The sequence below is a fragment of the Gymnodraco acuticeps genome, unplaced genomic scaffold (genome assembly GCF_902827175.1).
Source record: "Gymnodraco acuticeps unplaced genomic scaffold, fGymAcu1.1, whole genome shotgun sequence".
In the NCBI taxonomy this organism is placed as follows: domain Eukaryota; kingdom Metazoa; phylum Chordata; class Actinopteri; order Perciformes; family Bathydraconidae; genus Gymnodraco; species Gymnodraco acuticeps.
The window spans coordinates 4,977,844-5,005,163 of record NW_022991375.1 but is presented as its reverse complement, the minus strand read 5'-3'; the positions used below and the strand labels follow the sequence as shown (position 1 = coordinate 5,005,163).

The 27,320-nt window shown below is 41.1% G+C and overlaps 1 protein-coding gene across 1 annotated transcript; it reads left to right on the top strand.

Annotated features, from left to right (window-relative positions):
• triqk (triple QxxK/R motif containing) lies at positions 1-24,703 on the top strand. The gene is made up of 4 exons (XM_034240815.1): positions 1-166; positions 2,815-2,889; positions 13,701-13,786; positions 22,707-24,703. Exons 2-4 carry the CDS (start codon positions 2,829-2,831, stop codon positions 22,812-22,814), a joined length of 255 nt encoding a protein of 84 aa, XP_034096706.1. The 5' UTR covers positions 1-166; positions 2,815-2,828; the 3' UTR covers positions 22,815-24,703.
• Positions 24,704-27,320: the final 2,617 nt, after the last annotated feature.

Sequence of the window (27,320 nt, the reverse complement as noted above, 5' to 3'; positions counted from 1 at the left end):
CTGGGATAGGGAGGAGTGGTGTGTTGGCATTTTGGACACATTTGGATCAAAGTGCAATAAAACTGTCAATGCTGTCGTTCCGCGTCTCCACAAACAACAGCCAGACATTTCCTAATGCAGAAACAGCTCTAAAAGGCGACACATTCACTCGATAAACAAGAGCAGTGTGAGTATCATCGCTAATGCAATGAATGAAACCTGCATGTTGTCAATAACATCTCCACTCGAAGTAAATAATGCTGTCAGTTTGCTCGAAAGCTAACCTCGTTGCCCTGCAAACAGTCGCTAACTTTCTTTTTCGTGATGAGGCAGAAGGAAAAAAGTGCAAATGCATGCATCGTCGTTTTTCAGAAACCTAAGAGTCTGATAGTTTCAGAGTGCATGTTGTCATTTTCCACATGCATACATGTAGGCTTTCTGAGACCACACCTCCCCACCATGTTATTAGAGCGGCCTGTACCTACTTTCAGTTTCCCATTTCAATAGAGATCCTCTAAAAAAATCCCACCATTATCATTTCAATATGTGTTATTGATAGTGTGGATAATGTTTAAAAAATGATCATTCCCTCTAACATTGCACTTCATATCGCAATTTCAATACATTCAAATAGTTATTTTCCCAAAATTGTTCAGCCCCATGTCTTTATCCCCCACTGTTGCAAATGCAAAATCTACAGTAGCCTATCATATCTTTAGAAATGTCAAAGTGGAATGACCACAGGTGATGATGGAGGCTTCAAATGTGTTGCTTTTGACCATTTACATAGTAATACTGTGATACACAGTACAACCTAGCTTTCAAGGGTCTACGGCCCCTACACACAGCGGCGTGCGTTGAAGCTGGGCGGTGGGCGTGTCTGAAGCTTGGGGAGTTAACGCGACCATCAACCAATCACATGAATCTCATGTTATTGTATAATTACATGTCACACTTTATATGATGAACATTTATGACATCTATGGTGCTATTTTATGCAACATTCCATGCTGGTTAAGTATACTGTCAATGCCTGATAGCTGTCCATTCAAACGAAGTACACTGGATATAAACTCCCCTAACAGGTGAAAACCTACCAGTTTCACCCACTGTCTCTGCCACCTCCCTCCATGCCTGGCTCCTCCGGTTTGTAACCCTGTATGTGAACAGGGACTGGTCATACAACACCGAGTGAGCTCTACTTTTGAAGCTTCAACGCACGCCGCCGTGTGTAGGGGCCGCTACTGTGTCTGACGGCCCGTCCACACGGCGGCATGCGTTGAAGCTTCAACGCTTCTGCTCATTCACTTTGAATGGGGTGACGTCACGCTTTACCGAACTGCATTGTGGCTTCGCGTTGCTCGCTTCAAAAGTTGAACAATGTTCAACTTTTGAAGCTTCGACGGAAGCGTCAGCCAATCAAATCATATGCCAGTACAAGCTCTAGCCAATCAAACCGCGTGCTTGTGTGTCCGGGGCGGGAGATTCATGTGATTGGTTGTTCGTCGAGTTTCAGACACGCCCACCGGCAAGCTTCAACGCACGCCGCCGTGTGGACGCTGCGTGACTGTAAACATTACATTTGGACAATTTCCTCTTTCTTTTGTACCCCTCTCGTGTCCTTTAATTAGCTGACTCTGGTTTCCCCTCGCTGGAGAACAATAGCATACATCCTCCTTCTCTGCTGGCACTAACCGTGTTTGAAATGTAGCTGAAAACTGTGTTTTTAGTTTAAGGTAGAATTCAGGTGTCCCTAGGCAGCAGTCTCCTGTGAGAAGGCATCAGTCGGCACAGCCAGCCTGCCACGCTCCTTGAACATGCTAATTCAGTCTCTTTCCTCTATTCCCCTGCTGCACCTCTAGACTCTTCACCACTCTTGTTCTTCTTGGATGCACATAGATTTATTTTATTCCATTCGTATTCAACTCTTCTCCCCTGTGCACACCTGCTCACACATTTCTCTTCCTATCACTCTTAAACATGCTTCTTTAAAATGAATTTCAATCATCATTATACTAGCAGAAATTGATAGATATTAAGAACGGTATTAGTGAAAATATATCAGGCATTTCTTACAAATCATGCTAAAAATCTTTCAGCCAGGTCAGAAGGACTTGGTATGATCAGATAGCACAGTCCTGCCCCTCGACTCATACTTGCTTTTTTTCACTATTTTAAACAAAAGGCTACAATATTGATCGATGCAGTGTGTTGTGACTTGTGAGGGATCCTGTCTGGAATTTAGAGCAGAGTGCTCACTGAGAAACAAACATGTTCGGTGGATGCATGAACACCCACACTGAGTTTTAGCACTTTTGTAAAGAAAAGTATAATACAAGCAGAGTTATTTCTGGAGACTATACAGCTATTCCTGCGCATGTTTTGACATTAACACATGTTGACTGACATTTATGCCGTCAAATAGTTACATGTTATGCTTTTTGTCTTACTCCATGCTTTTACTCCATATCTTCCCTGTCAGCTGCCAGGGTATTCAAAGAGAGCTCATGGTGTGAAGGGAAATGGTGTTAGGCTAAATGAGATGGATAGGAAGTGTGCACATCACACATGGAAAATATGGAGAATTAATTTAATTATGTCTAGCAGATGTATGTGAAAGATAAACCATCTGCCTGATCAACACTGACTACTCTTGCCTATTGTATGATTGTGTATTAACTTGAATCCTTGCTGCAGATTTCACAAGTCCTCTCCAGATACAGTAGCAGGAATGGAGCTGTATTTGATGAAGCTAAATGATCTGGTGTTGCATTGAAACCCAGCTGTTAGACTCTCTCACTCAGAAGGTGTTGAATTATTCTCATTTCTCGTTAGGGTGAGGAAGGAGAATGGGGAAGAAGGATGCCAGTGCGACCAGATTACCTGTCGAACAGTACAGAAAACAGATTGGTGAGTCTTCATTCCGCAAAGTTATCTGTAATCACTCAAGAAACAACATTTGGTATTGTCAGGCGATTTCACATTTGAACATAGTTTAGATATTTAATAGCTTGTATTGTTTCATAACAAAATCATCAGGGCTCAATTAATGTAGCATTCTGTAAACTAAATGATTTATAGTTTAATCAAAAAGATAATCAATGTATTAACTGACAATCAAAACAATAAGGTCTGTTAATTACACCAACGTTATTTTTGACAGATGTGATTGGTTATTGGCTTCTTGCGCAACTCCTTTTTAATACAAATCATAGTTCAGTGCTGGCAGTTTGACCACAGCTCTCTAATCAACTCAGCGTTCCCTCATAGAAATAACATATAATGCCACAATTCATAAACCTCACATGATACTGTGTTGCAGTCAGACATTTCTTTTGTGGTTTTACATATATCCCAAAGCGTCTAAGCCCAAGTCTTTTAAAGACATTCATTAACGTTGGAACCTAACATGAGCATGATCTATTCACACAGTGCTTGAACATTTTTCAGATTTCTGTTTGATTGAAAAACGTTTTTACTAAAGGAGAATCAGTATACAAGCTGTGGAAGTAATTTGACTTGAAGACAAACAAGCTGAATCTAAGGTCACATTACTGACAGATAGTGAATTCCATGCTTAAAAAGCTTCTTATTTTGATACGATGTCAGTAGCTGTTTTATCAAAGTTTTATACCACTTTAATGCTGCAGTGTTTTGTTCCCCATCTTTCCCCTTACATCACAAACGCCTCGATGGCAATATGTTCGGTATCAATCAAAAGTGTGTTCCCCTTTAGCATGCCAGCTGTGGTTGCTTGAAGATCACAGCTCCTATCGTATCATGTCTTTTTGTTTTTGTTTTCCTCTTGTAGAGGAAAACAAAAAGGCAAAGTGGCAAAGCTTGGTAATTGTGAGCAGCTAGCTATGATTGACACAGACACAAAGGGAAGGTCTGTTCTCTTTATTGGCTTAAGGTTTTCACATAAAATCCCTTATTTTTGACTTGTAATGTGACTGAGTAGTGTAATTAGAAGCATAAGAAGCCCACTTAAAAATCCAAGAAAGAACACTTTCCACTAAATATAGCGAGTCTCTTAAAGCTAATAATTAATTGGACTTGATCTCATAGTATCTCTAACAGGGACTTAAAGAAAGGCTGAATTATCTCAGTTGAAGTGGAGATCGTGCTCCTAAAGCCCCGGACACACCAAGGCGATTTTGGCCGTCGATGGATGTCAGGCTGTGATGCCCCTGTGGGTTCATCAGTGGAGAGGGTGTGGCTGTCCTGTCTTGGCTGCATTGATCGCACTGATTGCAGTAACTCAGGGAACCTGGGTCTCTCTCTGCAGCTATTTTAATGCCTCTCTGCTCCTGTCTGTTCTCTCTCTCTGCTTTTTCCTGCAGGCACCCGGCTCTGATGAGTATAAACCATGAGTTGACTTGAACAGTGTGGTGCAAATAAACACCTTTACCTACCCGTTGACATGTTGTGTCTCCTTTTTGTTGTGGCCAGGTCGCAACAAATGGGGGCTCGTCCAACGGGTTATTTGTTTAAAAAGTTTGTGTAGTGCTCAGAGCACATGGTGTCATTGAGCAGCTCATTCATTGTTGTGGTCCAGCTGTGTGCTGGCTTGTCGCTGCTATTTGGGGGACACATCATGTCTTTTGGGTTTCAGGAAGCTGTAGTGTTTGACATGTCGTCAGGTTTTGTGTGCCAATCAGAAGGTAAGATGTTGCTGTTTGTTACGCTTTTGTAAAAGAGATTTTACCCCGCTAGGCTTAAGTGGCGTTTCCCCTTGGGTTGCGTCTGTTTTTTGTTTTTTTCATAGTGTTGTGGCGACATGGTTAGTGTCAGCTGTTTTCGGACAGCTGTCTCGGGGGCACGTCCGCGTGAGTTCTTGGTGTTACCTGCGTGCAGGTCGCTCCATAACTCCGCCGGGTTCCAGTGCGTAATTACCCACCGCAAGCCACATGAAGACTAGGTGAGATTAGGAAGATTTTGTTTAGGTAGTTAGGGGGAAATTCTCTGTTGGGTTAATCTTATGCCCATGCGTGTTGGCAGTTTAATACTTTGCTTTCTGATTGGCCTTTTGAGCCAGGTCGCAACACAGGCCGACGATGAGCGTCCTGTCGCCCTACTCAGATTGGCGTGTCCCGCACCGTCGTGTCTTTTCGGCCGTGCCGACACCTTTTTGGCCGGCAATCGGCCAAAGGCTGTCGGTCAAATAAATCACTCTGATTGGCTGTTCAGCTAGCGAATCAGTGCATGAGAAGCGAAACGGAAGTGAGGGACCCAAACAAACTATTAAGAAGGCAAATCTGAGATTTCGTTTAACTCCAGCTCTCGACAAAGGTTCGGGAAAGCCCCATGAGCTTCTCGCTGTAGAGTGAATATGGAACGCACACGCTTTTTTTGTTTATATCACACAGTCTGTTCTTCTTCTCTCGGTGTATCACACAGTCTGTCTTCCGGTTATTGCCTCTTTTGAATGACGAATACACACTACCGCCACCTGCTGGTAAGGAGAGTTATTGCCACTCCCGCATTCGCAGTTCGTACGTGCAACTTGGCCGTCGGCTGAAGTCTTTGCGGTGTGTTCCAGTGCGACTGTTGGCCAAGACGCAGGAGACGTGAGGCGACACAACAGTCGGGTCCGTCTGTGTGAGTTCTTTGGTGTCAGCTTGGTGTGTCCCTAGCTTTTAAATGGCAACAATCACGGTTTAGCTGGAGAGTGACACAGTCTTCACATAGGAGACAGCTGGCTATGGGAAGTTTAAAAACCACATTCTTACGGCTAATATTTCTGCTGCTTAGACCACATGTTTGATCATGACTACCATTTTTAAGTTTGGAAAACAAGAACAATTTGTCCTATCAGTCAGAAGACTTTTAACCAACTACAAGGAAAGGGGATTAGGGATAATGTTGAACATACAAGCGAAGAACACCAACCACCCACTATTTGTACCTGTGTGTCCAGATCCAAGGGACATTCACAACAAAAGCTGGCCAAATAAATTTCATTTAATTATATTTTGCATCCGTTGTTTTTCGTCATATCTTGGAGCCACTGTTTCCATTTTGGGATCTTATTTTAAAGATACATTTTTTAAATCAATTCTGACAACATTAGATGTGTTGCCGGACTGTACACAAAAGTGTTTTTGAATTGTTAATGTATTTTTGTCTAAACTGTCAAGTGTTAACAGTGGATAAGAAGAGATAATGGTATTAATGATATACCCTTATATAGTGTGTTGCAAAAACGGAAGAAATGCCAATACAGGTTCAATGGTAATACAGGTTACGCTAAATGGAGATACATTCTCTGTCTTTAAACCATACATTAGGGTAATTTGAATTAACCTACACACCCACCCCCCCTTGTGAAGATTGTTTAAACCGTGGCATTGTTCAGGTCCTCTTCCTCTCAGTGGATGGTGATATGTTGGTCCCTGGTGATTGACATCCTCTGATTATTCAGGTTTTATATTACCTGGTGTTACTTATGTGTTTCCCCCTCCACCCGTTCACGCAACCTTGGCGTTATATTTGACCCCACCCTCTCCCTCGAGCCCCATATCCGTCAAGTTGTAAAAACCTCATTTTTCCACCTTTCTCACCCGCCCTGCAGCTGAGCGACTCATTCACGCCTTCATCTCCTCCCACCTTGACTATTGCAACTCACTATAGACTCCAGCGTGTCCAGAACGCAGCCGCCAGACTCCTCATCCACACCAAATCATGGCATCACATCACCCCAGGTCCTCAAAGAACTCCACTGGCTCCCCGTTTCACACCGCATCCACTACAAACTCCTGGTCCTCACTTTCAAAGCCCTCACCATCTGGCCCCCCCCCCCCTACCTCACTGACCTCCTCATCCTCTACCAACCACCCCGGTCCCTCAGATCCACCTCAGCCGGTTTGCTTTCCATCCCCAAGGCCAAACTCCGGAGCTTCGGGATAGAGCCTTCTCTGTGGCAGCCCCGAAGCTCTGGAACTCCCTCCCCCAAGACCTCCGTGAGTCTGAGTCCCTCACCCTGTTCCAGTCCCGCCTCAAAACTCACCTCTTCAACTCTGTATCCATAAGCCCCCCCCCCCCCTCTCAACCAACTTCCTCCTGACTGCTTTTCTGTTTTGTTTTGTTTCTTTTTGGCTTTGTCTTTGTTTTGTTTGTCTACCCTCCCTCCCAAATGTAAAGCGCCTTTGGGTTCAAGAAAAGCGCTATAGAAAATAAATGTATTATTATTATTAACTTGAGTCATGAGAGGGTCTTATAGTTTTTGCACCTCCTTTTTAGTTCTTAAAGGAACATTTATTTATTTAATTTGATAGCAATATTTGAGGCATTGAATAACCTTTTGAGATTGTTGTCTTTCTCCTGTTTATTATTGCATCTATAATAGGGCTAAGGTCTCATAAAGCAGCATAATGGTTGTGTATGTTTTTTTATAGTCGGACTGAAGAAAAACACTATTTAGTCCACAGACACCCCTTAACCGTGTGTACAACTCGGCAGCTTGAACAAAAGAGAGAGAGAGAGAGAGAGAGAGAGACAAGCTCATTTCCCATCGTTTTATCCCATACCATGAGGGCAGACACTTTGTTTCCTTTTTTTCTGCCCATTTAGTGTTATGTTTCTAAGCACATCTCATCACTTTAAAACATATTTTACACAGGTGTCAGAGACATGTTGGTCCTCTTTCTGCCTTTGCCTCCTTCAATCCTTAATTTAACCCTTGTTATGCTTTTTGAAAAAGAATGGCTTATTCATGGGCATCAGTAGTAGTGCAGGCTGGTGTTGAGCTACTATCATCTCTGCTGGAGAGCTTTTGTCGTGTCAGAGGGCCGTCAAGGGTCCACTGTTGACACTCCTTTAAATACCATTATTAAGCCTCTTATAATTGACTGCGCCTCAGAAGAGGTAAAGCTATATGTTCTTACATGTAAGTGTTCAAGTAATGATTGCAGCTGCCTGCTGAACAAATAGGGAAAATAGCCGACTTGACACAGAAAAACACCCGAGATTTTGAGTAGAGCAATTGATATGTGGTCTGAATATTTTACTAAAGACTACAATATATCATAAAGGTATAGTTGTTTTCCTCTTGTTATTAAATTGTAGATGATCTTTACTCAGCTCTTAATATCACCTTGACTGTGACTTTTCTCTCCTCGTTGCACATTAAGCTAAGGACAAGGCATACATATCTCATGTTTCTGGCATGTGCCCCCGAGTTCCTCGACCATCCATCCTGGCAGATGCCAGCGATCTGCACCATGTGGTCACTGACTATTTGGCTGCCACGTAGAAGCAAACACGAGGAACTGTCTGACATGCTGTCAGTGTGTTGCCTGCCTCGTCCCAGCGCTCTCAGAGAGAACCGGACTGTGGTCTGTATGCCAAATCACCCCACCTCACAGAAAATCAAAACATACACACTAAACGCCTCAGGTATATTTGTGTTTCAGAGGGTCAAGGGTCACCTTCACCGTGACACCTTCAGATAGTTTCCTGCCTGTCAATCCATCAGAATATTAGCATTGCGTGAAGAATACTTGAAACTTTGCAGGATTTCTCAGGGCTCAAAATGAGGCAAAGGTGGTGCAGTACCTCAGCTCTGACCTAATGAACCGAGATGGATTTTTATTTAAATGTAAGAATGGGCAAGACTGCCCAATATAAAGTGTGTATGTCTTATCTGTAAACATCCAGGACATGGTTAAACCGTACACCCCAGCGTGTGCACTACGCTCTGCATCAGCCAAACGACTCGCTGCGCCCTCGCTGCGCCCTCGCTGCGAGGGGGACCCAAGTTCCCATCGGCGAAAACACGTGGGTTTGCTGTCCTGGCTCCAGGATGGTGGAATGAGCTCCCCATTGACATCAGGACGGCAGATAGCTTACACACCTTCCGGCGCAGACTGAAAACTCATCTCTTTCGACTCCACTTCGAGCGATAGAACTATTAACGAAGCACTTTTATACTAATAAAGGACTGGCTTATCTAAAGCCAGTTGAGTAGCACTTGAAATGTTTGGCTCTATGAAACCTGATGTACTTATATGATTCTGTTTTCTTCAAGGTTGTGTCTTCCTGGTCGAATGTACTTATTGTAAGTCGCTTTGGATAAAAGCGTCAGCTAAATGCAATGCAATGTAATGTAATGTGTTTCAATTGACACACTTATGTGCTTGTTTGTAACAATTTTACCTGCACAGTAGCTTTTTAAACATTACAGTACTGGCTGGATTTTACATGTACCAACAGACAACCTGGCAAGAGGCAAATAACAGTTTTACCGCGACACCTTCAAATCAAATCAAGTTTTATTTATAGAGCACATTTTTAAACGATTTTTGGTCGAGCCAAAGTGCTGTACATATAATAAAAATAGCCTACAGTAGAGACACTTTACAGCAAATACACAGATTGTTCAGAATATCAGTATGAGAAAAACGACAACCTCTATCCTTAGAGGGTCAAGGGTCACCTTCACCGTGACGCCTTCAGATAGTTTCCTGCCTGTCAATCCATCAGAATATTAGCATTGCGTGAAGAATACTTGAAACTTTGCAGGATTTCTCAGGGCTCAAAATGAGGCAAAGGTGGTGCAGTACCTCAGCTCTGACCTAATGAACCTAGATGGATTTTTATTTAAATGTAAGAATGGGCAAGACTGCCCAATATAAAGTGTGTATGTCTTATCTGTAAACATCCAAGTGACTTGGTTATAATATGGATTTGTTGACAAGTAGAAGTATTTTATTGTTTGAAGTACTACTTAAAATATCAAGTCGTCACTTGTTCCTTACTGTTATATTGTAAAGTGTTAATATTTGTATTCCTTGGTATTTATGATATCTAAAATATTTTATGCTGATTTAAAGAAAAAAATATTGATTACATTTCCTTAAATGTTGTTTGTTTGTGACTAAACAACTAATGTTTCAAAGAAGAATTGAAACTATAGGTAACCACTTGTTTGTTTGCTGGAGTTCAAGTTGTCAGGAATGCATTTAATGCAACATCTTGACACTTTACCATTACTCCTATGGTCAACGTTTATTTGTATTCCATTTGACTACTTTACTACTTTTCATTCGCACAAGCTGTTACACTCTGAGCTGTATACTCTTCCCCTACCTTCACTTAAATGGCCAATTGAGATGACAAACAAATTACATACCTTTACCCCCTCCTTCCCATGAGTGCTCAATCATTTGTAGCTAATTTGAGCTACCTGTCTCGTTATGCTAAGCAGAACAATAGCTCTAGATACAAATAATTTCGACACCATTTACAGGTAAATGCAATGATAAACTATCAAGGAAAAACCCTAAAACACACATCTGAGGGAATGTACAGTAAGTGGGATGGGGGAGGGGGCGGCACATTCATTTTTCTCTTGTCCTCTTGACATGAAATCAGTGATGTCTTCAATGAAAGGTACACTCAGGGAAGCCTCTTAGCAGGCACTCTGCGCCGCCTTACAAGGCCTAATGTCTTCCTCAGAATGCTGTACAGGAGGACAGTAATGGCCTTTCAGTGTGGCAGGCAGCAGTAGGGAGGGATGGGAGGACGGGGTGTATCCCACTGTAGCTGGAAAATTGGTAACAGAGTGTCTACAGAGCAATGACTAATAGGAGTGCTCATAGGCCCAATGCAATATCATCAGGAGTGTGTGAATGTGTGTACACGATATATGCAAACAAACTACAGGAGACAACATGAGGCTTTAAGAATAACCACTGTAATACAACAACATTACAATATTTTACACAGCCTGATGTAATTTTCTGGCATTCTCTGTCATATCATTTATTCATCCTTGGTGTAATTATTTTTATTTTGCTCCAATTAAGTATTGATTCTTACCAGATGGTTACGGTTAAATGCATACAAATATAATTTCTCCAACAATTTAAGCCCCATGAATGAGAAAAAAAAGCAGCAAAGGTGGATGTTGTAAAGCCGTTTATGGGAATTGTTGTAAATGCTGAAAAGTCTGTTGTGGAAATGTTAACTCCAGCTTGTTTAAGTTTCGATATTGTTTTGTCTTTGAGTATCCTTGGGAACTTTCCTGCAGAAGCTGTTGTCCCAAAGGACATAGAGAGTATGAACGCAGAAAGTAGAGCTTGCTCAAGTTGTGGGCATCAATTTTTAAATCGAAGTCTACAACTTTTTCCCCCATGACTGGCTGAGTACAGGACAGTTGGATACCTACCATTTTCCACCAGGCAACAACATCCAATTGCTGATCCTGTTAAGCACATGAAGAAGGCTATTTTTCCAGGATTAGGGTATTCTAGTATTTTTTAAGTAAACGTATAAGCATAAAGGCCCAGGCATATCAAATGGTGTGAGCAATGGATTTGCTCTCATCAATGGCCCCAAAAGTCAATTTGGGCCAATGATCAAGTACCAGGCAATTGTCAATCAACAGTGGGTTAACAAGCTTTACAGTTTGAAAAGCTTTCCATACCATGAAGTATCATGTCTCTTGGGGAGCAGTGGACAGCCATGCAGGAGAGGAGATAACCATAAGCATGGTGTTAAGCAGCCTCTCTCCCACTTCACATACACATATCTGTTTTTCTCACCCCCCTACTTCTTTTTCAGAAATCTTGCACTCAATGTATCTGCCTTTCTCAATTCCTCCATCCCTCCTGGTCCCAGACTCCTCCTCCACCTCCCTCTGACTCATAATGTCATTAACTCTTTATTTAATGACATTATGGACAACACTTACAAATTGGAGGTAATCCCACTAGTAAAGAGAAAATAGGAGGGACTAGAACTAGCATTTTCTTGTCTGGTGGTTAGCTAGTTAGCTTCATCTGTTTGCCAACTAGACACAGAGTTAACTTATAAGAAAGGAGTGCTACAAATGTATTTAATGCAGCCGATTCTGTTTATGTTGCATACCCTATGTATGACTTTCTGTATTTTATAAATGTGTATATAGAATAAGAATTTGATAAAGTGTCCTGTCGTTTTACATGTTCATTCCCAGCCATTTCCAGTACAATTTCTGTGAATGGTGAGCAACCTGAGGTGCCCTCCAATCAAATGTCTCCCTCTTCACTTTCTGACAAGAGGAGACATCCAGTGCCCCCCCCCCCCCCCCCCCATAATAAATTCCCACTCGCTCACTCTGCTTCTGGCAACATGCTCCCCATTTCTATTAACCTTCCACTGAGTCAGAGGGAGGTGTAGGAGGAGTCTGGGACCAGGAGGGATGGAGGAATCGAGAAAGGCAGAGAAATTGAGTGCAAGAATTCTGAAAAAGAAGTAGGGGGGTGAGAAAAACAGATATGTGTATGTGAAGTGAGAGAGAGAGGCTGTTTAACACCATGCTTATGGTTATCTCCTCTCCTGCATGGCTGTCCACTGCTCCCCAAGAGACATGATACTCCATGGTATGCAGCTCTGTCTGTTTGTTTTCAAAATCTCAACACGCACACACCTCCTCACCACTCCTCTCTCACTAGCTCATGTTCACTCTTTTCTCTTACACAACCTTTCCAGATGGATTTGGACTCTTTCCCTCTAATTCCTCCTTCTCTTGTTCCCTCTCTCGATGTAAATAAGTCTTAATTGGCTGGGAGTAAAAACTCCAAGTAGCCTCTGCATGTCACATCACCCACTGAGAAAGCCTTAAAGCTGACCCAGGGGCTCTCTGACACGCACGCACGCACACGCACATACACACACACTTTTGTATTGTACCTTTCTCCTTGTGATAGCCATCCATTTATTTGCCGGCTACTCACTTAAATGTGATCTATCTGAAAGTCATGCATAATCTTAACCCTCACCATAGATTCAACCGAATCATATTTTCTAAATGTACCCATCAACTAAATGTTCTAAAATAACATGTTTAGGGAGCTTGCTAAAATGTCAACAAACCTAGTTTATAAATTGGTACTCACAAAGATAAGGGCTCAAGGGTAGAAAACACACACACACACACACACACACACACCACACACACACACACACACACACACACACACACACACACACACACACACACCAACACACAGTTCAGCAAGCTGTTGCCTTTCCACCCTATTGTTAGCAAAGTTCCTTTTCCTGCAGTGTGTTGATTCTAATTAGACCAGGACAGCCGGCTCAGCCTCATGTGAAACACACACACACACACACACACACACACACACACACACACACACACACACACACACACACACACACACACACACCACACACACACGCACACACACACACACACACACATAAACAAACATGCTTTTCCAGGTGGCCAGTTTGCCCACAAGACACACCCTAGATATTTGAGCCTCGAGCAAGCACAGGTGAACTGTGTGCAGCTCAGTCCAGAAAGTATTATTATAGTGTATATGTTGTCTGTGCAGAACCTGTGTGGGGGTTAATGTTATTGTAGAGATTGAGAAACTTAATTTACATAAACTACATTTATCTTTATTTTCTCATGCCTCACTGGATTTTTTTTGCAGCTATTTTAGTTAGTATTGAAATTGCAGCAAAACTTACAAAGTAGTTTTAACATTTTGGTTATAATTATTATTCCCTTTCTTGTAGAGAGTTACATGATGAGATCAATATTGCTCTAATTGCTTAGCATAAAGTCTGGAAACAGGGAAACTGCATCCCTGGCTCTGTTTTCAGGTTAAACTAGTCTGCCTTACATATCCGATTAAACTCACCAAAAACACGTGTGATCGTTTTTCAGTCTTTTCAAATGTGTAACCCACTTATTTTCTCTCTTTTAGGTAAACAGGACTACAAAAAGACAAAGTTAGATTTAAAGCTAACACGGCTGAAAGCTGAAGCAAAGAAGAATTCCTCTGGATTCAAGGTGAGAATTGCTGGACTTACAATTGTGTTCAGGACTGCTGAGGTCTTTTTTTCCATCTTTTTCTCTTTCTGCTGGCCTGTCCGTTCTATCCTGTGATTGTGCTTGTCTGGCTGTTTGCCAACTTTCTTCTTTTCGCATGTGTGTCCATCTACCTGTTTCAGGGTGTCTCACTAGATCAGTGGTTCTCAAACTTTTTTCAATCATGTACCCCCTTTGAAAAAAAAATTCAGCCAAGTACCCCCTGATCAGCGCAAAAACTATTTGTTAAGGAAACAATGCCTATATAAAAAGGTACGGCGCTGCACCATCAGTGTCTGATTTATTAAAACAACAACCTTGTAACTGAGAAACACTTAAATGCTACATTTCAAATGTTTACAATCCATCACTAAATTCATGGCAGACCAATTTTAACATCATGCAATAACACTAAGACGACATTAGTTGCGTTGAACTGATCTTTTTAATAAGTTGTACTTACAATGTCGTGAGAAACATGGGCTTGTGCTTCACTGAGGATCTTTGTCATTCTCAGTGACAGGGAGGCAAACTGCAGTTATTACACTTCGCGTTTTGAAATATGTGTAACTCTGTTCATTATAAAACCCACACTGCTCAAACTTCGTTACTTTTCGTAAATTGATATATTTATTTATTTTGGGGCGTGGGGAATGAAGAGAAAAAATATATGAGCATTTTATGAGCATGAGATTTTGACCCCTCATATAAACATATGCATAATGCTGCGCTATACTTTGCGGCCACACACCGTTGCCAAGCAACGCTTATTGTTAAGGTCCTTTTTGAAAAGCAGGCAGTCATATAATTAACTAGAACTAGCTAGATCTGATAGATTTGGACATAAACGCGAGTGAAGTATAACCGGACACGAGAGAGAGATCAGATCAGCTGCTGCTGACGGAGAACACGCAGCTCTGCATGATCACAGCTCCGCCGCTGTGACGGATCTTTGAGCCGAGCAAAATACACTAAGAGTTAGACCTAACACACTTAGCTAGTTTATCTACTCTGGAACTAGCTCAACTAGTTATAAATATATTTATTCTTTACTGTCGGGTCACTTATTACAGGTTCAGCGAGCTGCACGAGACTGACGGGCTGTCAGGAGAGGGAGAGGAAAAGAGAGCACCCCGTTTATTGTTCCCATTTTATTATCTAGAATTACTGTAAACTTTTGAATACAGTAGTTCATCTACAATTAGTAGTTTGTGTAAATGCATTAATGATGTTTGTTTTTTCATTAACATAAAATAAATCTCACGTACCCCCTGCAGTACTCCAACGTACCCCTAGGGGTCCGCGTACCCCCATTTGAGAACCACTGCACTAGATCATTTCCATATCTCTTGCTCTTCGCTCTTATACAACCTTCCTCTGGTTTTGTAATGAATATAATAGGGCTGTACCCGAATATCCGAATATTTGTTCGTTGGAGTACTATTCGGGTTTCAATTTCGTTTTCTTTTTTTTTTTCTTTTTTTTGTTGAATTTATTGAAATCTCCAATATCAACGTAAGTGCTTGTGCCTCTTCGGGGGTGCTAACACAACCATAAATGTTATCGTTTACTTTCTCCGTCTTTATATGTAGATATGACTTTTTCTCCATTAATCTCCGTCACGTTCAGCTACTTCCTGTCAACAGCGCTAACTCTCCTTCAAAATAAAAGCATGTCCATGCTGCTGATTACTACGCCCCCGGGTATTCTGGTCAGCCCTAGAATATAACAATATACTGTATATCCGCCTGTAATGATGTGATGTTGTCCCCATGCCTATTCTTAAAGGTCTGACCAATCAGGAACACTTTCTTTAAAAAATACATGAGCCTTCCTTAGAATATAGTTAACAAAACTCTTTTCTGTCTACAAAAAGATGACATTACATATGAGTTCCTGAAAAATCTAAAAACAGTACACAGATAGCGAACTACTACAGTGTTCTTAATATAGTTCGCTATCTGTGTACTTTGTTTTATATTTAATGTATGCACCATGACATCAAGTCAAATTCCTCGTATGTGTGAACCCACCCAGCAATAAACCCGTTTCTGATTCTGAAAGGATTGAAATTCAAGGGGGTCCTTGTTCATTTACTGGTGAAGAAGCAATTTAGGAGGAGAGACAGTGTATAATACAACGAGCAGAGAGGAAAAAGAAAAGGAACACTAAGGTGATAATAAAGAAAGAGTTGAGTAATTCAAAGGTAAAAGGTGGTGAGGTGTTGATAGAAAAGTCTGTCTCTCCTTTTCCATTATGCTGGCAAAGATGGATGACTCCACATGTATCACTGGCAAACACGGTACCGCTGTTTATGCTTTTTTTCATTCAGTTGGCTTACCAATAAACAGTTTATTGAAATAGTAAAACTGTTTATTGGTAAGCCAACTGAATGAAAAAAAGCATAAACAGCGGTACTGTGTTTGCCAGTGATACATGTGGAGTCATACTATTTCTCCATATATAGTTTGCCAATTCCAATATAATAGCTTTTGAATCTACCGTAAAATGCTTTAAAAACCTCTTTGTAATTGCAGATGCATGACATCAGGTGCTCAGTGTTTTTTCTTTAAGCTGTTGCAAAATGAAAGTCAGTTGTAAGAACATAATAACGGTCTGAGTACTGAACAAGACGTGCTGAACCTAGTTAACTGATACGGTTATTGTGCTTAGAGGTAGCAACGAGGCTCATTAGCACCACCTACAAAAGATGCAGCCTTCTGATTGGTCCTTTGAATCAACCCCCTTGATGGTCGTTGATTAGAGCCCTATGATCGACCGATTTTACGGTCCCTATAATTGTCCTTTTTGAACAAGCCATTTGATTGGCTCATTGAGCGAGACACATTTTGTAGGCATTACAATCCCAAGAGTGTTCTGTCATTATAGCTTAAATTATATGGACTCTTGACATTCTCTCCAGGAAATCATCAGTGATTTTATTGCATTAGTTGTACTTATACTGAATCCTAATGGTGCATGCTCAAGGGTTGAGGCCTTGTGATCAACATTGAGTCATAATCATTGCAATACCTCACGCCAGCCTCATGTGACGAACATTATCTGATGTACATGAAAATATATACCAAAAAAAAGACATGGATGTGAGAACCTGTACTTCCCTGCTTGCAGCTATAATTCAGACTTGTTTCCTTTTTTTACGCATGTTTTCTTTGTGGCATTGAGAATTGGTTCTGTGTACAGTACATGAAAAGCCACAAGGCTTCACTTCCTCATTAAACCTCAGTTGGCACGTAGTACACAGAGATGAACAAATCATAGTGAGGATTAAACACTGGGTGAAATGGTCAGGTTTTAAAATATGCATCTCTTAGACACGCAAGGCCTCATTAAGCACGTCTTTAATCCAATTAGATTAGTCCATATCTTGAAATATTGATATTGCTTATGAATTATTCAGGTTTTCACGCCCAAGACAGAGGGGAATTTTCAGAGGTCGGATTAAAAATACCTCTGGGACAAGGATATTAAACTGATTTGGACCCTTTGGCCCCCGAGTTCGACTGAAATTCAGCCCAAATGTAATGGATATTTGGTCACGCTTGCTTTCCCATCGAGTCGTTTTAGCATTATATAAAGTTGTGATTTTACACAGCTCTGTTATGACGGTAAAAAGCCCCCCTCCCTGCCTTTGTATCTCCTTCCTTAGGTTCATAGCAATGATTTAGCAGCAGGTTTTTAAATCATGTGTGCATTAGGATTCCTCTCCTCTCGCCTTTCCCTTCTCATTCTTTCACCGTGTCCCTGGTTGAGCTGCTGGTCTCGGATGCAGCTGGCATCTCAGAAGGACCAGCAGACATGCGGGCACGGAGAATCTGGCAGCTGCCAGGGCAGGCTGTCTCGGGGCTGTCCTAGTAGCAGGGCAGTCTGGGGAAGTTGGCAGCAAAAAGGATGGAGAGACTAAGAGAGAGCGAACGTCTGTTCCCCACAACAGCGATCAGTTGTCGGGCTGCACAAAACCTCGACCTCTGAAGTGGCAGAAAGCAGCCACATGTTATGGCTGAGGGTGTTATTATTAACACGTTGAGTCACGGTGTGTCTATGGAAATAGCTTGTTACTTCCTGAATGCAAGTGTAGACATATTTCCTGTCCTGCTCCTTCAAACTCTGGATGGCAGCGCTCTCTCTGCAGTCTCTCCTCAGGTTGCCAGGAGAAGAAGAGGCGCCTTCGAAGTAGCTCCAGCACACTCGCTTGCAGCACAGGAAACAAGCCTGCTGCCTTGTCTAATTGGCATACTAGCCTTCTGTTCAGTCCTGCACTATTTTCCTTCTGCTTTATTTAGCTGCTGAGCCTAGAAAGCTGGGGGAAAAATTGCTTATGGGATTGGCGGATGGAGGATACGAATAATAACTTAGAAATGGATATACAAGTCTGCAAAGAATGGGATTTCTGCTGTAGCATTATGTTTTTTGCCATCAAAATGTCTTAAAATCAGTTTAGTGTCAATCCACGTATTTCCATAAAAATATAACTTGATTCATGAAGCTTGAAGGAGAATTTCTGATAAACAGGCACAGAAATGATTGAGTGCCATCTCCATTGCTATTGAACAGTTGAGTAAAAAGTCTCCGTATAAGCTGTGAGTGGGGGTGTGCTGAAAACTGCCAAACTGTAGCATCTGCGCCTCTCACTGAAGAAGCCTGATCTGTTATCTGTGCTGGCCATTAGCTTCATGAGGCCTATTCACACCTTACTGCTGGTTTGGAGCGTAGACGGCTAACACATGGGAATTTGTAGGTTTTATGGCCTTTTATGTCTTTCATTTACAGTAGGCTTTATGACCGACTCAATGAGTTGTGATAAGACTTTTCTACCCCTGGAGATGCTTTTTTTAAGTGTCCCTTAAGCATGCGTAAAGGGAACGGTCGTATAAGAAAAAGGTTTTATCTGTAGTATGTAACGGGCCCATTTGTTCACTTTAGATGAGCAGATAACTAAAGGTGGTTACAGCGTGGAGTTATTTTGATCGCACTTTTACATATGGCTATCCCTTTGAGAGGTGACGACAGCTTGGGATATAAAAAAGCTGAAACAATTGGTCAATTATTTAATCAGTCTAATTATTTCAAGTTCATTTTTCGACCATTTGTCTTATAAAATCTTTAACAATTAATTGTACCCCTTGCTCTAGGGAAATGTCAGGCATTTTTCACTATTTTGTGACATAAGAAAAAAAGAAGATCAATGAATCAATATTTTAATTAATTTTTAATTGCAGGCGTGGAATGGTTTTAAATGAGTGTGGAAATGTTAATGATACCTGATCGTTTGCTGATTCATGGATGACGTATAATCAAATCAAGGTTAGTTTGAAGTGGGGTTCAGTGTAGTAAGTCAGTTTCCTTCAGTAGACGAAGGTTGGCATGCCCCAAGTTTGGAAAAGCAGACCAGCAGTTAGAGGACCAAAAGATAAGTAAAACAATATCTGTTTATTTAAAGGTTCACAGCCCTTTCTTACAGGGAACTAAAGAGGTTTTTATATTCTCTTCAAAGCCACCATGCTCCTTTAACAAAAACAGTAGTTTTAACTCGATTAGTTGTTTGTGTGACTTTCTTGTGAATCCAAAATACCCTTTCAAAGTCACCTTTTTACAGCCATTAAACCATAAAGAATAATTGAAAGAATGTCAATATAAAATGTCTTGTATTTAACCATAAAATATAACCTAATGGTTGTTTATTTACGAGTTGTACATATGAGACCTGCTTACCAACTGCATCCCAAATGCAACAACAGTTGTTTGTCTGTCTGCCACCCACACACAGCCACACACACTGAGTCTCTCTTGCTTAGCACATAGTCACACACACACACATACACACACACACACACACACACACACACACACACACACACACACACACACACACACACACACACACACACACACACACACACACACACACACACACACACACACACACACACACACAAACCCAGGAGGAGAATAAAAGGCAGACCAGATGAGGGGATGTCTGCTGAGTAGTGGCTTGTCGCCAGGGTGACAGGCACCCAGCTCCCAGCATGCCGAGCGCGCTGCAGCTGCCGCCGGTGCAGAGAGAGCCACATGATGAAGATGATGGTGCTTGGGCCCGCTCCAGGTGTCTCCATCAGAATGTGGGCAGAGAGGCTGTGTGTTTATGTCTGAGTGTGTGTGGACGTGTGAGTGGGCGCACATACATTTATTTGTGAGACAAGGCAAGAGTCAACACAGTGGGCCACTCTCCTCGAAAACAATGATCTCAATCAAGTGCAGGTGCTTCCTACAACTCAAGTGTTTTCACCAAAACCCCTCCAGCTTGTTTTCAGAGACGAGTCCCTGTAACCAGCTGGCCTCCTTTTCTCTCAAACCTGAAGCACAGACGGGGGAAGAAAAAGAAAACCTGGTTTGCGCTTTCATGGCTCCTTTTTGTTTCAGCGGCAATTCAAGGAGAAGCTTACCTGCGTCAGAAGCGGAACATATTCTCTGCGATAATGTCGGCAGCATTACTAACGCTTCTCTTTGTCATGTTTTCCAAAGCTGCGAGAGAACACAAGAAAAAAGAAATAGGAAAACAATCAAGCCTCTGTGATTTGATAACAGTTCTCTCTTCTCTGATGCCGAGGCAAAATTGAAAAGTAAATCAAGCAGTGGCAGCCTGGCGGTTAATATATGAAACTAAAGTGCATGAAATTTAAAAGTTTTCCAATTAAGCGAGGACTTAAAGCTGTTTGGAGGCTGCCGGGATGTAGATAAATGTGGGCTGAGGCTAATGAAGACCAATGCCGCTGATGACTAGGCACTACAACATGTACACAGATAGCCGTGGAAGCCGTGACGCCTTTTAATTGTCACCCCCCACCCCATTTGTCGAATGGGAATTATTATTATTAGCCCCCCGCCACCCCTCGTTTATGCCGAGCCTTATCTCTCACTTGTTTTCTCTCTCGTTCTTACTCTTGTTTTTCATTTTGTCATTCCTCTCTGGTCAGTGAGTTGAATTGCAGTCGCCTCTGTGTGTGCGTGCTACGTATAGCAATTACAGAACTGATGTTTTCTTACATTTTCATTCATTTGTTTCTTGTTGGCTGATTTCCTGAGGGTCCTATTCATTTACTGTAACATGGTTATTTAATTTATCATGGTTTAGGTAGATTTTTAGATATGTATTGTCCTAAAAAAATCTCCTGATGGAATAATAGGATTCTAAATATCTATTAATAATAAAATCAAAGGTTATTAATTGTTTTCTGTAGAATTAAAATCATGTTTTAAATGCACTTGCCATGTCACTACTGTTGTTGTGGCCCCGATTGCATGTAAAAACTAATTTCCATGTTCAAATCAAACATTTCTTTTTGAATAACCCCCAATCAGACAGCACTCCGCACCCTTTTAAAGCCCTCCAAGCTCTCCAGTGTTGATTAGAAAGTTTGCTGCTAATGAGTTCTCTTGATAAAAAATAACTGGCATTGTTCAATACTCTGAGTGGCCCTAATGAAACTCCAGCTGATGAAGATTGTAATCGTGTGAGCGCCACATAATGAACAAGCGTTCCAAATTCTCATTTTCAAGTTGAATGCCACTCCTCTGTAAAGCCTCAATTTGTTTGACAATTAACCAATAGAAAATCTGAAAAAAAGGAAAATAGGCCATTTTGTTGAGGAAAGTTAAACTTTTCAGTTGAAGTGTCAGGAGAACAGTGGAGACTGATTGCAGATAGAATAGATTCAAATACTGCGGTCACTGAAGGCCTGCTTTATGAAATGCGATACCACATATTTTCTTCTCAGGTGTAGCTCCAGATTTACTTCGCAACATTTTTCCACTTAATCTTTATACATTGATAGAAAACCTGAAACCAGAAAGTTTCTCCAATTGTCATTGTTTTATGAAAACTAGCTATACCCAACATTAGTGCGTGAAAGGGAGGTACTGTAGCTTTCTACCTTGAACAAAACTAACTTTATGTAAAGAAATAAAACTAAACATGAATGCTTTGAAGTATTGACGTAATTTTACATCAGTATATTTATCGTTAGTGTTCCTTTTATTTCACCAGGTAACGGTTCCCCACAGGGATTCTCTCGAAACAGCTGAGAGTGTTTGTGTCACTAGAGTAAGAACACCTACTGTGGAGACCTGGTTTACTTTAGAGAGTGTGAAACTGTTGCCACACAAATGCAGAAACATGCAACACACCTGTTTGTCTGTTTTGGCCATTAGCAGTAATGTTGTTTTCCACCGCTGTAAACTATTCAGAGTGGATGTTTTATAAATGCCATTATTGTGTACGTGTGAAGAGGAAACGCTGACACATGATTATGAGCTTGTTATCCTTTTTAAACAAAACCAACATGGCTTTCAGATGACTGTGCAGTTGCTTTATTTCATGTCACATATGCAAATGTTATTATTTTTAAAGTGATATTATAAAATATTAGGATTTGATCAAAGTAAACCGGATTTAAATGATAGAATAATAAGATTGTGTTACTGCGGAGTCATCGTAACACTGAAACAGAGACATACCATAAGTCAGAGATAACTCCTGTATCGTATGATCAGATATATTATACCAATACTTTTAATACAGTGTTTTCCTATTTGCAGCCCACTCACATTCAAACACTTAAAATAATTAATGTTAACTTTTCAAAATGAGCAAATAAACAATATATTCTTTCTTCGTTAGCCTGGTAAGACTTAGATGAAAAGAAACACAAAGGGGACTTGGCGAATAACAACACTAAGAGATAAGGACAGTAATAACAGAACCATGCCAAAGTAGAGCTGTTCCTGTGAGTAACAGAAGACAAGGGATCCTGCAGATGAATATATAAATAGTTCTGCAGATAAACAATGTATCTTTTTAAAACTTTCTCTCTGTCCTTCTCAGGATGCGTTCCTGGTCATCGCAGCAATCGCGTTCTTCGTCCTCTGCGTCTACGCCTTCTTCTACCTCAACCTGATCACCGAGCTGGACCTGGATGTGGACGTGGATTAATGACAGTCTGTCAACTCACTTTTGGTGACGCTGTGACAAGAAACCTTAAGGAGAAATGACCCAATGCATCAAATAACTCAGGACATTTTTAAACACATTTTCTTCCTTCCCTTTATTGTTCTGCTTGGGAGCACACCAACGTAAATCTAAGGATACTTTACTATACCATGTTTCTATATTTATAAATCTTAGTTCTTCTGTTCTTTCCCTATATGAGTGTGTAGCTTTGTTTCTCTTCCCTTTTTACACAATGCTTCCAAACTCCAGTGGAGACCAACCCTCTGCTAATCATATTCCGCAGAATCACGTCCCACTGTTTCCTGCACTAATAGAAAAATGTAAATCTCCCACTGAAGCTCTCGTCACATCGAGACAAACACTTGCCTCACATTCCAGCGCCCAAACCTCTCCTCCCGGATATCTGCAGATCACAAAGTGTGAGATTAGAATCCACAAAGCCCTCGCTCTGATTGAATGTGTGTGCAGAATACAGAACAACACATTCAACCTGCTGCACCAAGGCAGACATTCTCAGGATTAGCTTTACAAATATCATTCCTCTTCGTTCATTTGAATGGAAATTACCGACATGTACGTGGACTGATTCGAGGTGAGCCTCTGTATTCCTCTTAATGAACACCTTGATAATTCTCCTTCTTGTCAAATGTATGTTTTGTGTGAAGGTTCTGTCAAAGACTCTTTATCAATGCACAAGTACTGCAAGGTGCAACGGCTGACCTTCTTTTAAGCATCTCGGTCCAAGTGCTTTCACTATTTGAGAAGTTCTTTGTTCGCAGTGCAAGCAGGAGCTTTTACCGAGTCCATTTTTCTGTTTGAAATTGCAACATTTTCCAAGTTATTATCAGTTTCCATTCCATCTATCTTCAGCACTCATGAACCTTAACTATCAGTAGCAATTATTTTCTCTTAAAGCAATAATGCATTGTTTTCGATATGACTCTTCTATATATGTATTGTTGTGTAATAGAAGCTTCGAATGAAGAACCAAGCGAATCTTGTCCAAACTGAACGCGTTTACTTTATATTAATTTAACAGTTTCCAACAAGAACGGTGGAAGACGGAGAAAATGCACTCGACATACACTTATTCATTTCTATATCAAAACAGGAAGGAGCAAAAGCAGAACACATACTTGCACTTCAAAATAAAAGCATTTGCTTTTTTACCTTCAACAATTTACCCTTAACTTCTGTCAAGAAGCAAATAAACAAATGTTTTTACTGCCTTAAATAAAAGAAGTTACAACATGTATGGTGCATGAAAGGCTAATAGCAAATACACAAGAGGCCTTGTTGCTTATATCTGACATGTCCCCCCCCCCTTTCCCTCGACCATGCCTCTTTTAATAACAAGTCTTGTGTCTGTGCCTCACGTGTTCAGATGAAATGTGAGACTGAATTTTGAGCTTTAAGTTTCTGCCTTTTTCCTCCCATGACCTCCCTCACCCCCCCGAGTCACTCACATGTGTAACAATAGATTTCCCGACCGAACAGACCTTCATAGTTGACACATGTTATCTAAAAGGTTACCATTACATACTACATGAGCTCTGACATCCACACAATGCATAGGATCTCGCGGGACAACATATTTATTCAGAACCACCTTTTGAAATATTAGGTGCAAATTATTTTACTGCTTTTTTAATTGGCATTTGAATTGCTATACAAACATTTGTAAGGTTTGTTTTGTCATTATTTCTCGGTTACTGTGTGGTGATATATTTTCTTTGTGTTTTTTGTCAAATTGCTTTGAAGATTAAAACCATGTATCTTTCTGTGAAGATATATACATAATGTGAAAGGAAATTAAAGCACCTTTTCAATAAATGTATTTCTATCATTTATATGAGATCTTAAGTGTTAAAGACGTGTCAGCTTCTGAGTTTACATTAGATTAAATATGTCTGGGTTTTGTTGTTTTAATAGTTCTCATTAACGTTGAACACAAAGTGCTTTGTATCACAGTGAAATCAACAGTCAGTGTTGAATATCTATGGTTTGAAAGATGAAAACTCTAAGTATGTTTCCTCTATTGCACCCATAAAACTTAACAGTATAAAAATGGACAACAGTATATGCTTATTGCACATTTTAAATCGTAGTGTTGCATTGAAACATTTTGGCAGCTGATCAAGCAGGGTATTCTTAAAATAACAACTTGACATTAGCTTATCTACCAGAAACGTTTTATACTTTTTTATCCTTGAAGGTTTATATTTATCTGTACAATACAGGTTGTTGTTACCTTGAGTGTTAAAAGTAAAATAAATCCCATTGTGTATACACTTTTATTGGGTTTAATTGAGCTATTTCTTCTTTTAATTAGCTTTAATTCAAGTAATAAACAACTGTGTTCTATCAGCAATTGGTTGTTTAATGGAATTGACTATAGTAAGGTCTTTATCGGTCTAAATGTCATGGCCTTTCCTTAAAAAGAGCCTGTGTGTCAACAAGTGTAGCTGGTAGGATGTTGTTGCAGGATTTCCTTACACACAGCAGAGATAATCCACGACCATAACAAAAGGACATGTGTATGTGATGTCAGCACTCCTCGTCCGACATATCTCTGCTAATTGACGGCGTTTCACTGACTCCTGCACACCGCAGTCAAACGTAGGAAATTAATCAGCAGTAGCATTGTATGAGTGTTTAGCGTGACCTTAGCAGCTTCCACAGGAGTTGAACGCACCAAAGCTTTACCTACCATCCTGTGACAAATGAGCTAGACGCCACGCGCCCAAATCCTGCTCATTAGTCATGTGAGGGATGTCACCAAGAGTAATTATACTTAGCTTCAAACTTGCATATGCAACACACACACAAAAAACCGTCTTGCCGCACTTTCCCACACTTAAGCCAGTAGGAAACGTTCTCATACATACAAGGCTGTTTACCGAGACATGAATCATAATTATGACTGCTGGTGAACTCGACACTGCGCATTTCAAGCATGCTAGGTTTGGCTCTCATGTTATTTATTTTAGACATAAACAAACACGTGCATTTTGTCACATTTTCTGAGGGCACCATGACGTCATGTGAACATAGATGCACGTTGACCTTGGCGTACTTTCTGTTTTGTCTCTGGTTTGGAGCCATTTTTGTGTGTGTGAGAATACAGGGGCTTTTGCAGTCGCCTTTCTCCTGTGTGTGTGTGTGTGTGTGTGTGTATATTTTCAGTATTCAGCACAGTGCCTTTGGCTATGCTCCAGTGGAGCGCTCAGTCTCTCTGACGGACCAGTGAAAAGTGAGGAGGGTCAGTCCCGCCAGGAGCTCATTTAGTCCCTATCTCTGTCACACACACACACACACACACACACACACACACACACACACACACACACACACACACACACACACACACACACACACACACACACACACACACACACACACACACACACACGCACACACACAGTCTTCACTAGTCTGACAGGGAGACTCATTGCTCCTTCCCTATCTCTCTCTATTTCTCTCTCTCACACACACACACACACACACACACACACACACACACACACACACACACACACACACACACACACACACACAGTCTTCACTAGTCTGACAGGGAGACTCATTGCTCCTTCCCTATCTCTCTCTATTTCTCTCTCTCACACACACACACACACACACACACACACACACACACACACACGCACGCACACACACACACACACACACACACACACACACACACACACACACACACACACACACACACAAGCACACCCTGCTGCGCTCCCATTAGGGAGATATAGTGAGAAGACAGGGCCGATGATGCATGTCACAAAGTACTACTGCTAGTCTCTCACATAATGTCTCCTCCCTTTTTCTCTCTCCCCACTTTCCCCCATTTATTCTTCCACATCTCATTGATTTGCTGAATTTTTTTCACTGCTTCTGCTCAAAAATTAAAATATGTATGGATTAATATCATGAAGCATACATCCAGAGTCAGGGGGTCATAATGAAAGAAGACATAAAAGCTTAACTCTCAGGATGATGTGTTGCATATTTAAAGCACTACCCTATATCATAATGTGCTAAATAACTCTGAGTGCACAGTAATGTAGAATACTGATGTGTAGTAGAAATATGTTGAAGTTACAAACCATCTGCCTACCTATCTACTACATTACCGCAGTAATCTGCAGACTTTAATGTGAAAAACAAACATGACCATGTCAACACAAAACTTGACAGTAATGCTCTGGTGTTTAATTCTCTGCCGACCTCTGTTGCCTGTGTGTCTGATATGAATGCATTAGCAGGATTGTGCTGTGCGGTGGATTAGAAACTCCCCTGTGCTTTGTGAGGTGTGTGGTAATGCCAGATTTAGCGGATTCTACTGCGAATCACATCCCCCCCATCCCCTTCTTAATCCCTGATGCGCTGCCTAATGACACAGAGACTGAAGAACTCAGCGGGAGAGCGATGGAAGGCAGGGAGAGAGTGATAGAAAACTTGGAAATACTCAAA